This window comes from Rhincodon typus, chromosome 1 (assembly GCF_021869965.1).
Source record: "Rhincodon typus isolate 14 chromosome 1, sRhiTyp1.1, whole genome shotgun sequence".
Taxonomy (NCBI): domain Eukaryota; kingdom Metazoa; phylum Chordata; class Chondrichthyes; order Orectolobiformes; family Rhincodontidae; genus Rhincodon; species Rhincodon typus.
This window is the reverse complement of record NC_063332.1, coordinates 99570448-99583616: the sequence shown is the minus strand read 5'-3', so window position 1 is coordinate 99583616 and position 13169 is coordinate 99570448. Positions and strand designations below refer to the sequence as shown.

Here is a 13169-nt window from a genome sequence, read left to right as displayed (position 1 = left end):
AATTCAGTCATGGGACATGGACGTTGCTGGGTGGCCAGCGACTGCCTGTCTCCAGTTGCCCTTGAGGTGGTGGTGATGAGCTGCCTTCTTGAACTGTTGCAGTTCACATACTGTAGGTAGGCCCCCAATGCTCCTAGAAAGGCAACTCCATGATTTTGACCTAGCGATAGTGAAGGAACAACAATATATTGAGTAACTTTTATTTTGTGGGGGGGGGTTGTCTTGCAGGTGGTGATGGTATTCCAATGTATTTGCTGCCCTTATCCTTCTAGATGGAAGTGGTCGTGGATTTGGAAGGTGCTGTTTCAGGAGCTTTGATGAATTTTTGCAGTGCATCTTGAAGTCAGTACATTCTGCCACTACTGAGCGTCAATGGTGGAGGGACAGTGTGCCTGTAGATGTGGTTCCAATCAAGCGGGCTGCTGTGTCCTAGATAGTGCCAAGCTTCTACAGTGTTGTTGGAGCTGCACTCATCCATTGGTGGCGAGTAAGTGGGGAGTATTCCATCACACTCCTGACTTTTGGTGGACAGGCTTTGAGGAGTCAGAAGGTGAGTTACTCACCACAGTATTCCTGATTGATAGACATTGGTAAGACAGAGCAGGATGTCATGAGTGTAGAAGTGGAGACTGCCGTCATTTTGAATTATGTCACAGGCATTACATACAGAAGAGGGTCAAGGATAGGGTCCTGGAGCACAGTAGAAGCAAGTCTGCAGGAACATGAACAGAATTCACTGCAAGTGATTCTCTGGCTATTACACAGATATAACAAGCAGAGATAACATGCATCGTAAACTTTCTGTACAACAATTTGTTAGGCCTTGGAATGTTTTGCCTGATAGAGGGTGAACATAGATTTAACAGTAGTCTTCAAAAAAGAATATTTGAAGAAATGGAGGTCCCAAAATAACTGCACTGTGCCTTTAAAGAGTCGATGCAGACTCAATGGACCGAACTGACTCAAGAACAGAAGAATTAGGAACAGGGATAGGCTATTCAGCTCTTCGCATTAACTCTGTCATTTAATAAGATCATGGCTGATCTGACTGGATTTCTCTTCTGCCCTCAAAAACCTTTGGCCTCCTTGTAGATCAAAAGTGTGTATAATTCAGCCACCAATACATTCAATGGCCAAGACTCTATTGGTCTTTAGGGAAGAGGATTACAGAAACTATTGACTGTGAAGGGGAAAAAATGCACATATCTGTATTAAACGGGAGACACCTATTTTTTAGACTGCTCCCCCACCTGTCACCCAATATCTCTCCACGTTCTAGATTTCTCTCCAGGGGAAAACACATGTTCAGTATTCATCCTGTTAAGTCTCCAAGGATTTTTTGTCTTTTAAAGAGATCCCTCCATCGTGTCCAATCCATCTCTCTCACTTCTGCCATTTCACCTTCCCCTCCCTCCCAGAACAATGAGAAAAATTTGGGGTGTAAAGTTAGGGCACAAAGGATCGTCTTCCACCATTTCCACCACCGCCAAACACATCATCTGATGTGCTCTGACTCAAAATGTTAGCTTGCTCTTTCTCTATGGATGCTGCCTGACCCACTGATTTCTAGCATTGTATCAGAGATAGTAGGAACTGCAGATGCTAGAGAATCTGAGATAACAAGGTGTAGAGCTGGATGAACACAGCAGGCCAAGCAGCATCATAGGAGCGGGAAGGCTGACTTTTCGGACCTAGAGCCTTCTTCAGAAAATTTTCTGATGAAGGGTCTAGGCCCGAAACGTCAGCCTTCCCGCTCCTATGATGCTGCTTGGCCTGCTGTGCTCATCCAGCTCTACACCTTGTTATCTTGATTTCTAGCATTATTGGTTTTCAGTACAGATTCCAGTATCTGCAGTAATTTGCTCCTACATCTTCTCCTTCCCTCATTGCCAGCATTCTTCAGTTACTGTTCCCTCCGTGGCATCCTAGTCTCCTCCTAACACTTCCTCGTTCGCCCATGGCATCTTGCCAGCAATTGCAAAAGATTTAACACTTGCTCCATCACCTCCTCCCTCCTCACGATCTAAGGCTCCAGCACACGTTCTACATGAAGCAACATTTTACTCATACTTAAACCTAGTATCCTGTATTCATTGCTCACAAGACAGCATCCTTTACATTGGCAAGACAAAACGCAGATTGCCTTACCAGTTTAAGAGAATACTTCAGCTCTGTATGACTCTGACTTTCCAGTTGCTTGCCATTTCAATAAATCACCTTAGTCCCATGCTAAAAACATTTCTTTCTGGATCTCAATAATGTTACAACAAAGCTCAATGCAAGCTGGAGGAAAACCACCTTATTTTCCACTTAGGTGCTTTACAATCTCGAGGACTTAATATTGAATTCCACAGCTTTAGGATATGATCTCTCACCTCCATTTTTCTTACATCCCTGCCACCATCTTCCAGCTGTGTATGGTTTGTACCTAGTTCGGTTTGATCTCAGCGTAGTGGACTCATTTTCGCATTTTAGCATTTTCCATCTGTAGCGCTCTTGCTGTGGGTACCCTCACAATCTGTTCCACTTACTACTCCTCTATCAACAATATCATCATCATAGAAGATCATAAAGTCCCCACAGTGTGGAAGCAGGCCATCTGGCCCATTGAGCCCACACCAACCCTCCAAACAACATCCCACCAACCCACCTAGCCTGCACATCTTTGGACTGTGGGAGGAAATTGAAACACTCAGGAAACACACACAGACATGGGGAGTATGTGCAAACTCCACACAGATTTTCACCCTTGAGCGACATCGAACCTGGGTCCCTGGTGCTGTGAGGCAGCAGAGCTGACCACTGAGCCCCCCTGCCGCATGACTCACACTTGGGGGAAACCTCAATTTAGCATGGCTATTTGAATTCAATCAAACCCGATTTCTGTCTGAGAAAGGATCTTTGGTAAGTTTTTGCAGTGCATCTTGTAGATAGTTCACATTGCTGCTACTGAGCATCAATAGTGAACTGAGTGTATGCTTATAGATGTGGTGCCAATCAAGTGGACTGCTTTGTCCTAGATGTTGTCAAGCTTCAGCAACAAATGCTGAATGCTATAGAAATTGATTCCAAAGAGGCTGACATTGATGCATCCTAGGAAAATAGATATACTTGAGTTGCTGATGTGCAATCTGCTTTCAAAAAGCTTTGGGCTTTTCAAGTTTAGTGTATGCTTTTGAAAAAGTTTGATGCTTTTAACATTTTGTTTGAAAGTAAAGGCCAGTCAAACGTGAATTTAAACTATGTCACTGAAATCCATTGTTTTTGAAGTTTGTTTAATTTCTAATTTTCCACAAAATAAACAATTTATGGAAAATAATTGATGGAATTAATTTATTTTAGGAATCGTTTTGAAAACACTGCAGGGAAAATGCATGATAAATAATAAGATTATGAGACATCAAAGAACTCTAGTGGAGGCGGGGGTGGGGGGTAAACATCGTTGTCATCATCGGGGCAGTTGCAATTCATTGCTGGGGGATAACAATTACCAGCAACTAAATATGGGCATTTACTAAATGTTGGAATTTCTTTCACAGTCACTAACTGAACAATTTCCAAAAGAGTATAACCCAAGCATTCATTTCAATATATTGGTGTGAGTTTGCAGTTAATGAATGGTCAGCACTAGCTACTGACCTCAACAAAGCTGTGCACAAAGATCTAGTGGTGTTGAAATAATATGATAGATATCAAGTACTGAGGAATTTATGACACAATATGAATATATCATGAAGGTTAAGTAATAACCAATTACATTGGAATATTCGCAAAAAGCCAAACAAAAAATAAAATGCACTGATCACTTATGTATTTTACAGAGAGCAAAAGTGAGATTAGGAATAACGTAAAAATTCATAGCAAAAATATTAAAACCAATGATGTCAGTGAGATAAGTAATAGTAAAAATGCAGTGCTCATTTTTAGTCGACAACCTACAAATGTAAAAGAATCTTACCTTTTCCAGTTCCCGAGGAATTCGCAAACATGTATACACTTTCTCCCTCCTCTCTTTGTACTTGGCTTCATTGTGTTCCAAAAGATACCCTCTTGTCAACTCGGCACTAATAAATCTCAGCAGGGACAAATCTATACAAACAAGATATTAAAAATATGCATTACCGGTTAGTTACTTTGATGTTTCTTGAAATGTTATGACCATGTGAGTGAATTGGCTTCCCTGTTTTAAACATCCTCAGTTGCAAAGACTTCAGACTTCTAAACATGCGATTACATCAGGATATGCTTAAATTTGTAGTCAATTAGTTCAAAATGAAAAAGCTAATTACCTACTAACCCAGAACAATATATTTAAAAACATGATACTGAAAAATACAGTATCCATTTTCAAATCCATTTTCTTTTCTTATCCTCTGCCCAAAAGCCATTTTCCTGAAATACAGTTCACTTGTGTATTCCCCTCGTCACTGTTTTTTAAGATAGGTAATCTCAAGGGTGACTTAAATCTGAATTATTAAACTTCCAAAAAGTTGTAATTCAAAATACGGGACAAAAGTTTCTTTATGCCTGAGAGATTCAGTGCCTTTTGATAAAATGTTAGTTTTGCTCAGATTGTTTTGTTTATCTCACATTGGTTTCATGAGCTTGGCTTGACCTCTAAAGGTGGCCGAGGCCAAATTAAGTCAGTATTTCTCCAAACCATTTTAGGGAGGGGAATCTCGGGTATGAAATTCAGATGAAGAAAGTTGAAAATAATTGTCGTGACATAGCGGCAAACTATGAATTGAGCATGGAATGCTAGTCGTTTATCTCATTTATTAAGCAATTATTAATCTAGGTGCGGTGGAGATGCATGAGCTCCTAGATGAATATTTCACATCAGTTTTTACTGTGGAGAAAGAAACAGAATCTATGGAACTTGGGGGAAATGAATAATGATGTCTTGAAAACAGTCCACATTACAGAAGAGGTGGTGCTGGATGTTTTAAAGGGCATAAAGGTAGATAAATCCCTGGGAACGGATCTGGATGATTTGAATAATGAACATGGGAGATATGGTTAGTAAGTTTGCAGATGACACTAAAATTGGAGGTGCAGTGGACAGTGAAGGAGGTTACCTCAGAGGACAACGGGACCTCGATCAGATGGGCCAATGGGCCAAGGAATTTAAATTAGATAAATGTGAGGTGCTGCATTTTGGAAAGGCAAATCAGGGCAGAATTTAGACACTTAATGGTAAGGTCCTGGACAGTGTTGCTCAACAAAGAGAACTTAGAGTGCAGGTTCACAGTTCCATGAAAATGGAGTTGTAGGTAGTTAGGATAGTGAAGGAGGCATTTGGTATGCTTGCCTTAATGGACTGAGCAATAGAGTATAGGAATTGGGAGGTCATGCTGCAGCTGCACAGGACATTGGTTAGGTTACTTTTGGAGTACTGAGTGCAATTCTGGTCTCCCTCCTAAAGAAAGGATGTTGTGAAACTAGAAAGGATTCAGAAAAGATTCATGAGGATGTTGCCAGGGTTAGAGGGTTTGAGCTAAAGGGAGAGCCTGAATAGACTGGAGCTATTTCCCCTGGAGCGTTGGAGGCTAAGGGGTGAACTTATAGAGGTTTCTACAATCACAAGGGACATGGATAGGGTAAATAGGCAAGGTCTTTTCCCTGGGGTAGGGGAGTCCCAAACTAAATGGCATAGGTTTAAGGTGAGCAGGGAAAGCTATAAAAGGGAGCTAAGGGGCACCTTTTCATGCAGATGGTGGTGTACGTATGGATTGAGCTGCCAGATGAAGTGGTGGAGGCTGGTACAATTACATTTAAATAGTCAGAAGTCAACACCAGATTATAATCCAATAGGTTTATTTGAAATCACAAGCTTTCGGAGTGCAGCCCCTTCATAAGGTGAAGACACTTCACCTGACGAAGGAGCTGCACTGCGAAAGCTCGTGTCTTCAAATAAACCTGTTGGACTATAAACTGGTGTCATGTGACTTCTGATTTTGTCCACCCCTGTCCAACACCGGCATCTCCACAAGATTTAAAAGGCATCTGGACGGATATGTGAATAGGAAGGGTTTAGGGGGATATGGGCCAAATGCTGGCAAATTGAACTGGATTTACATAGGATATTTGGTCAGCATGGATGAGTTGGACCAAAGGGTCTGTTTCCATGCTGTATATCTCTAGGACTCAATGACCTAGGGTGTGCAGGTACATAGTTCCTTGAAAGTGGAGTAGCAGATAGACAGGGTGAAAGTGGTGGTGTTTGGCATGCTTGGCTTCATCAGAGCACCAAGTACACGAGTTGAGATGTCATGTTACAGCTGTAAAATACGTTGGTAAGGTGATATTTGGAGTACTGCATGCAATTCTGGGTGCCGTGCAGAGGATGTTATTAAACTGGAAAGGGTGCAAAAAAGATTTAAGGATGTTACCGAGACTGGCAGGTATGAGTTATAAGGAGAGGTTGAATAGACTGGGACTTTTTACCCCTGCAGCATAGGAGGCTGATGGGTAACCTTTTAGTGGTTTATAAAATCATGAGGGACACAAGTCTTTTCTTCAGGCTAGGGTAGTCCAAAACTAGAGAGCACAGGTTTAAGGTGAGAGGGGCAAGATTTAACAAGGACCTGAAAGGCAACCTTTTCACACAGAGGATAGTATGTATATGAAATGAGATGGTAGAGGCAACTACAATTACAACATTTAAAAGATATTTGAGCAGGTACATGGAAAGGAAAGCTTTAGAGAGATTTGGGCCAAATGCAGGCAAATGGGACTATTTCAGTTTATGAAACCTGGTTGGCATGGATGGGTTGGGCTGAAGGGTCTGTTTCCTGCTGCATGACTCTGACTTAAGTTACCTTGCTCATGGAAAACTCAGCAAATGCAATTTGAAAGTAATCGTTCATAAAGGCAGTTTAAACAATGGAGTGTTACATAAAAGATTCAAACTTTAAAAAGTAAAATCATTTCAACCAATATTTAAATCTGAAATAGAAAATTCAAAGCTAGCTATACCTGACACATTTAAACAAACTATTGATTGATTTTGAAAAACACATTAGTTATGCATTTCAATGGGAAACAAAGGAGGAAAAAAAGAGCACAGGCACCGCCTAAGATGCTACTCAGACAACATTTCTGACAAGAAATCGTTTTCTTTTCACAAAACAACAGAGATAATTACCTAAAGTGCTTGCTGACTGAATCAATTTGTAAATCAAGCTTATTGCTGTGGGCAAAAATATTAATCTCTGGGTAAAAAATCAGTTTAATAAATATCAAAAACAAGATATATACACCAAAAAAAAACCAGATAATACACAGAAGAGTTAATCATCCCATTCCTCAGATAAATTTTACTGTACTATATAGGTTCACTTAAACAACTGACAATGCAATGTCAATAATCAGCGCAATGAACCTCAACTAACAGAAGTTCTTCATGTGAAATGTATTAAATCTGTGATTATAATTTGTCACAATTTATCAAACTACTGTCAATATGTTCATTTCCATGAAGAGTAACTAAAACTTGTCAAATAACATCAAAATTAAAAAGTACAGGTGTATAAATCAGAGACAAAACAGAGAATATAGCAAGCCCTTAGCAGATCATTCGCTCAAATGAGGGAACATTTTGTATATTGAGTCTTACTATTACAAAGATATGTTAACCAAATTTTAATTATGTTTTGGCTGAAGTTATTATTTTATAAGCCAGATAGGACTTTCTGAAAAGAACAGTTTTGAAAGCAAAATACATCACTAACCCACATCAGCTAATATGTCACACTTGAGGGCACAAACTACTTTATTTTGGAGACAGAGAATTTATGGATCACAGAGAGAGAGGTCACGTGATCCAGCTGTTATGTCGCCAGTGAGAGATGTGTCCCTTTTAAAAGAACAGGTCAGGTGACCCAGACGGTCCAATCTAGAACTAACCGTAGAAGTGATAGCATCGTCAATCAAGTGTTCTCGTTCAGATTTGTGTCTACTTGGTATGTAATTCCTAGATCCAAAGGAAGTGCCAACGTAACAACTGTTGACAAGAGTGAGATCTGCCCCATGAACTGTGTGCAAAATGCCTTTTTTAAATCCAAAGAAGAGGTTACCCAGGCTTCAGAAGTGGCATGGGACTGAGGAGGTAGCAGTCACGAGGGACTCAGACCATGGTTGTCTCCAGGAAAGAAGGTGCTCACTGGGCAGCAACCAAGAGCAGCAGTCATGAGGGGACTCAGACCAATAGCTGAAGAAGTGAGTACACATCCGGGATTTTCTGAAGTAATTGTGGAGGGCTGTAATGACATAATGTGAATTCAGAGGTATTATGTTCCTATTAGAGTGAAAAGGTAAAGCTGGTAAGATTAGAGTGAAAAGGTAAAGCTGGTAAGATTAGAGAACAACGGATGAATGAAGATATTGAGATTCTAGTCAAGAATAAAAAGAAAATCATATCAGATATAGAAAAAATGAATCACTTGAAGTGTATAAAGAGTGTAGGGGCATTCTTAAGATGGAAATCGGGAAGGCAAAGAGGAGATATGAGATAGCCTTGGCAGGTAAGGTAAAGGATAATCCAAAGAAATTCCAGAAATAAATTAAGAGCAAAAGAGCAACTAGCTAGAGAGTAGGGCACCTTAAAGATCAATAAGGTTGTCTTTGTGTTGACATGGAAATGGAAAGAGGTATTAAAATGAATATTTAGGATCAGTTTTTACTGAGGAGAAAGAAATGGAGGCTGGAAAATTCAGGGAAATAACTAGTGACGTTTTGAAAACAGTTCACATTGCAGAAGAGGAAGCGCTGGAGGTCTTAGAAAACAAAGGTGAATAAACCTCCAGGACCTGATCAAGTGTATCCCAGAATGTCGTGGGAAGTTAGGGAGGCAACTGCAAGGCCCCTAACAGAGCTATTTGTATCATCTATAGCTACGAGTGAGGTGCTGGAGGGAGGGTCACATTGTGCCATTACTTAAGAAGGAATGTAAGAGGAGGCCTGGGCACTGCAGACCCATGAGTCTGACCTCAGTGGTGGGTAAGTTGTTGGAGATGATTCTGAAAAATAGGATTTGCATGCATTTGGAGGCAAGAAATGATTAGGGATAGTCAACATGGTTTTGTGGGAGGGAAACTGTGTCTCTCAAACTTGATTGAGCTTTTTCAGGAAGTAACCAAAAAGATTGAGGGTAGAATGGTAGTCATTGTTTACTTGGACTTCAGTAAAGCCTTTGATAAGGTTCCACATGGTAGACTAATTAAAATTAGATCAAGTGGGATTCAGGGTGAGCTTGCCAAGTGGATACAAAATTGGCTTTACAATCAGAGACAAAGCTTGGAGGGTTGTTTCTCAGACTGGAGGCCTGTGATCAGCTGTGTTCCACAGAGATTGGTACTCGGCCCATTATTGTTTGTTATTTTTTATGAATGATTTGGATGAGAATATAGGAGACATGGTTAGTAAGTTTACAGATGAGTCCAAAACTGGCAGTACAGTGGACAGTGAAGAAGGTTATCTAAGATTACAAAGAGATCTTAATCAACTGGGTCAATGGGCTGCGGAGTGGCAATATGGAGTTTAATTTGGATAATTGAGAGGTATTGTGTTTTGGTAAAACAAACAAGGGCAGGACTAGTACAATTAATGGTATGGCTCTGGAGGGTATTGTAGAACAGAAACACCTTGGGGTTCAGGTACATAATTCTTTGAAACTTACGTCACAGGTAGACAGAGTGGTTAAGAAAGTGTTTAGCACACTTGCCTTCGCTGCTCTGACCTAATGAGTAAAGGAGTTGGGATATCATGTTGAGGTTGTACAGGACATTGGCAAGGCTCCTTCTGGACTACCGTGTGTAGTTCTGGTCACCTCTCTACTTCCTACGCTCCAGTGAAAAAAGTCCCAGCCTATTCAAAGATAACAAAGTGTGGAGCAGGAGGAACACAGCAGGCTAGGCAGCATCAGAGGAACAGGAAAGTTGACATTTCCGGTCAACCTTAAGGGGAGGCGATGGCCTAGTGGTATTATCGCTGGACTATTAATCCAGAGACCCAGATAATGTTCTGGGGACGTGGGTTCGAATCCCGCAACGTCCTTTCGGGAAGGAAACTGCCATCCTTACCTGGTCTGGCCTACATGTGACTCCAGACCCACAGCAATGTGGTTGACTCTGAACTGCCTGCTGCACAATTAGGGATGGGCAATAATGCCTAGCCAGCGATGCCCTCATTCCGTGAATGAAGAAAGGAGGAAAAAAAAGGAAGGATATTATTCAACTGAAGAGGGTTCAGAAAACAGTCACTAGGATGTTGCCAGGAATGGAGGATTTGACTTATAAAAATAGGCCGAGACAGCAAGAACCGCAGATGCTGGAGTCAGAGGTAACAAATTGTGGAGCTGGAGGAACACGGCAGGCCAGGCAGCATCCGAGGAACATGGAAAGTTGACGTTTCAAATCTGTGGTGCTGGAGGAACGCAGGTTGACCCAAAACGTCATCTTTTTTCACTGGAGCTAGGAGGTAGAGAGGTGACCTTTTGGAGATTTATAAAATCATGAGGGGCATAGATAAAGTGAACAGCAAAAGTATTTTCCCTAAGGCGAGTTCAAAACTAGGGGGCATATTTTTAAGGTGAAAGAAGAAAGATTTAAGGAAGACATGAAGGGCAATTTTTTTTTAAACACACAGAGCAGTTGGTGTGTGGAATGAACTACCAGAAGAAGTGATGCATGTAGGTACAGTTACAACATTTAAGACATTTGAACACGTACATGAATAGGAAACGGGAGGTCGGAGGGATATGCACCAAACACAGGCATTTGGGACTAATTTAGTCGGCGTAGACTAGTTGGACCGAACAGTCTGATTCCATGCTGTGTGACTCTATGACTAACATCAAGAGCTTTGTACAATGCATTTGCATTCTGGGGATGGCTTTCTTTTGAAGAGTCCTCAACAGTGCCAACTTTTTACTTCCTTTTTAATTAGATGTAAAAGGATACATCAACTTTTCTGTATAATCATTTAAGATTTCTATGCAGAGCGACAGCACAACCGTAGCTTATGATCAAACTGTGGAAAACAAGCATCTTTCACTGTGCCAGAGTGCACAGACACATCTAGGCAGACCCCAAGCAGAAATGAGCACACGATGACTCTTTAAATAATAGCCTGTGCTGAGGGCTGAAGTTGACCAGTGTTTGCCTGAAACACCTTTCGGAATACCGAGTGCAGCAACAAGTGGCCCTCACACAGGAGACGTGCTGCTGTCAGTCAGTCAGGCTGCCTGTAGAAGTTGCGTTCTACTATTGACAAAGAGGATGCCCCCTGTCCCTGCCCTGGGCCTGAGTGATGACCCCGAGGACGGACAGACATTGACAGCTGTCACGGGGCGGGTGGTGGACAATCTGCGCAAGGACTAAGCGCGAGCGCAAACACCCGCGGCTCGGAACATCAACGGTTTTCCCCAGAGCCAGGAGCGAGACGGTGTCAGTCACTCGGCCCGGCCAGCCTTCGGTGGTACAACCCGCTCCGTCCAGCTGCTAACAGCGCTGCCCCACTCGCAAGGCCCGTGATTCCGAACAGCCCAAACAATAAGCCGCTACCCAGAACCATTCCGCCGGGGTCAGGATCAGCTTAGCTCGACTATACTCACCTGATAGGTTCCGGTTTTGCCCCGCGTCCTTGTTGGGCTCCTCCTTCGCTTCATAAAAGCCCAGAGTTTCTGCCAAATGGACACCGCGATCAAAGCCCCGTCCGTCACTTTCCCGTTTATCTCCACTTTCCGGCACCGCCGCCATCTTCTGACGGGAGGAGGAGGCAAAAACACAAACATCGCCGTCATGTGACCGCCCGGAGCCGGTGTCGAGCGCGCATGTGCAGATATTCTGGCCCCCGCCCTCTGACGTTGAATGACGGCGAAGGAAGGTGCAGTAGTAGTTTGTCAGGGTCTTCGACTACTTACGCTAACTACAGTGGTTGATCGTTAAAAAGGATCCCATTGAATAGGTTAGGTTATTTTCCTCTTAAAATTCCCTTTCCTATTTAGCTTCGACTTAATAGTTTTGTGTGAGTGAAGGAGAACCCATGAACAGTATTTTCACACGTAATGTGTGTCATTGGAAGTTTCTGCTAGTACAGGCACTGCATGGAAACGTATTATGATCAAAATCGAACAATATTACTTAAATTTGAGTTATTGATTTTTAGTTAGAAAAAAACTTAACTTTTTGGGGTATTTATTTATTGCTGGAAAAACTCAGTAGGTCTGGCAATGTCTGTGGAGAGAAGAGTCTGAAGAAGGGTCACTGGACCCGAAACATTAACTCTTACTTTCTCTCTGCAGATGCTGCTAGACCTGCTGAGTTTTTCAACAATTTCTGTTTTTATTTCTGATTTTCAGCATTCACAGTTCCTTGGGGTTTTTTTAAAATATTGTCATGGAGTCATACAGCACAGAAACAGACCTTTCGGCTCGACCAGTCCATGCCGAACATAATCCCAATCTTAATTCGTCCCACCTGCCAGCTCCTGGCCCAATAGTATTTTCAACTATTAGCCTGCATTAGAACTCTAGTCAAAGCAACAATGTTCTCTTTATACAATCTCAGCCAAGACTAGACATAACTGTTGCATGGAGACTGGAGACAGACTTTAGTTCCCAATAATCATTAGCTTAGTTACAATTATTTATTTATTCAATGAATAAAAAGAATCCACGTTTATAACACTTGATTCAATCAAAAGGTTGTAAATAAAAATAAGTGCCTCAACCCAAAGAGACACCACTCATTTATTCAAGACTACTCAGACCCCTAGGTATTAGGGTAGCCCACAAACCAACAACAACCCTGTGACAGCTACTGACGAATGTAAAGGATCCCATACCCACAACCAATAAAACTAACGTAGTATACAAAATACCATGCAAGGACTGTGAGAAACATTACTGTGAGAAACTGGAAGAAAACTGACAATAAGGGTACACGAACACCAACTAGTCACCAAGAGACATGACCAATTCTCACTGGTCTCAATACACATGGACAAAGAAGGACACAAATTTGACTGGGACAACACATCCATAATAGCACAAGTCAAACAGATACATGCCAGGGAATTCCTGGAGGCCTGGCATTCCAACCGGAACTCCATCAATAATCACATTGAACTGGACCCGATATACAAACCACTGAAAAACGGAACTGAAA

General features: G+C 41.8%; 1 protein-coding gene across 1 annotated transcript in view; it reads right to left on the bottom strand.

Annotated features, from left to right (window-relative positions):
- LOC109918217 (transmembrane anterior posterior transformation protein 1 homolog) overlaps window positions 1–11835 on the bottom strand; it is a 65872-nt gene extending 54037 nt beyond the window's left edge. Inside the window, 4 exon segments of the mRNA XM_048603083.1 lie at window positions 3492–3546; window positions 3959–4089; window positions 11615–11810; window positions 11812–11835. Of these exon segments, the coding sequence (XP_048459040.1) occupies window positions 3492–3546; window positions 3959–4089; window positions 11615–11810; window positions 11812–11835 (406 nt within the window).
- Between the last annotated feature and the right edge of the window lie 1334 nt (window positions 11836–13169).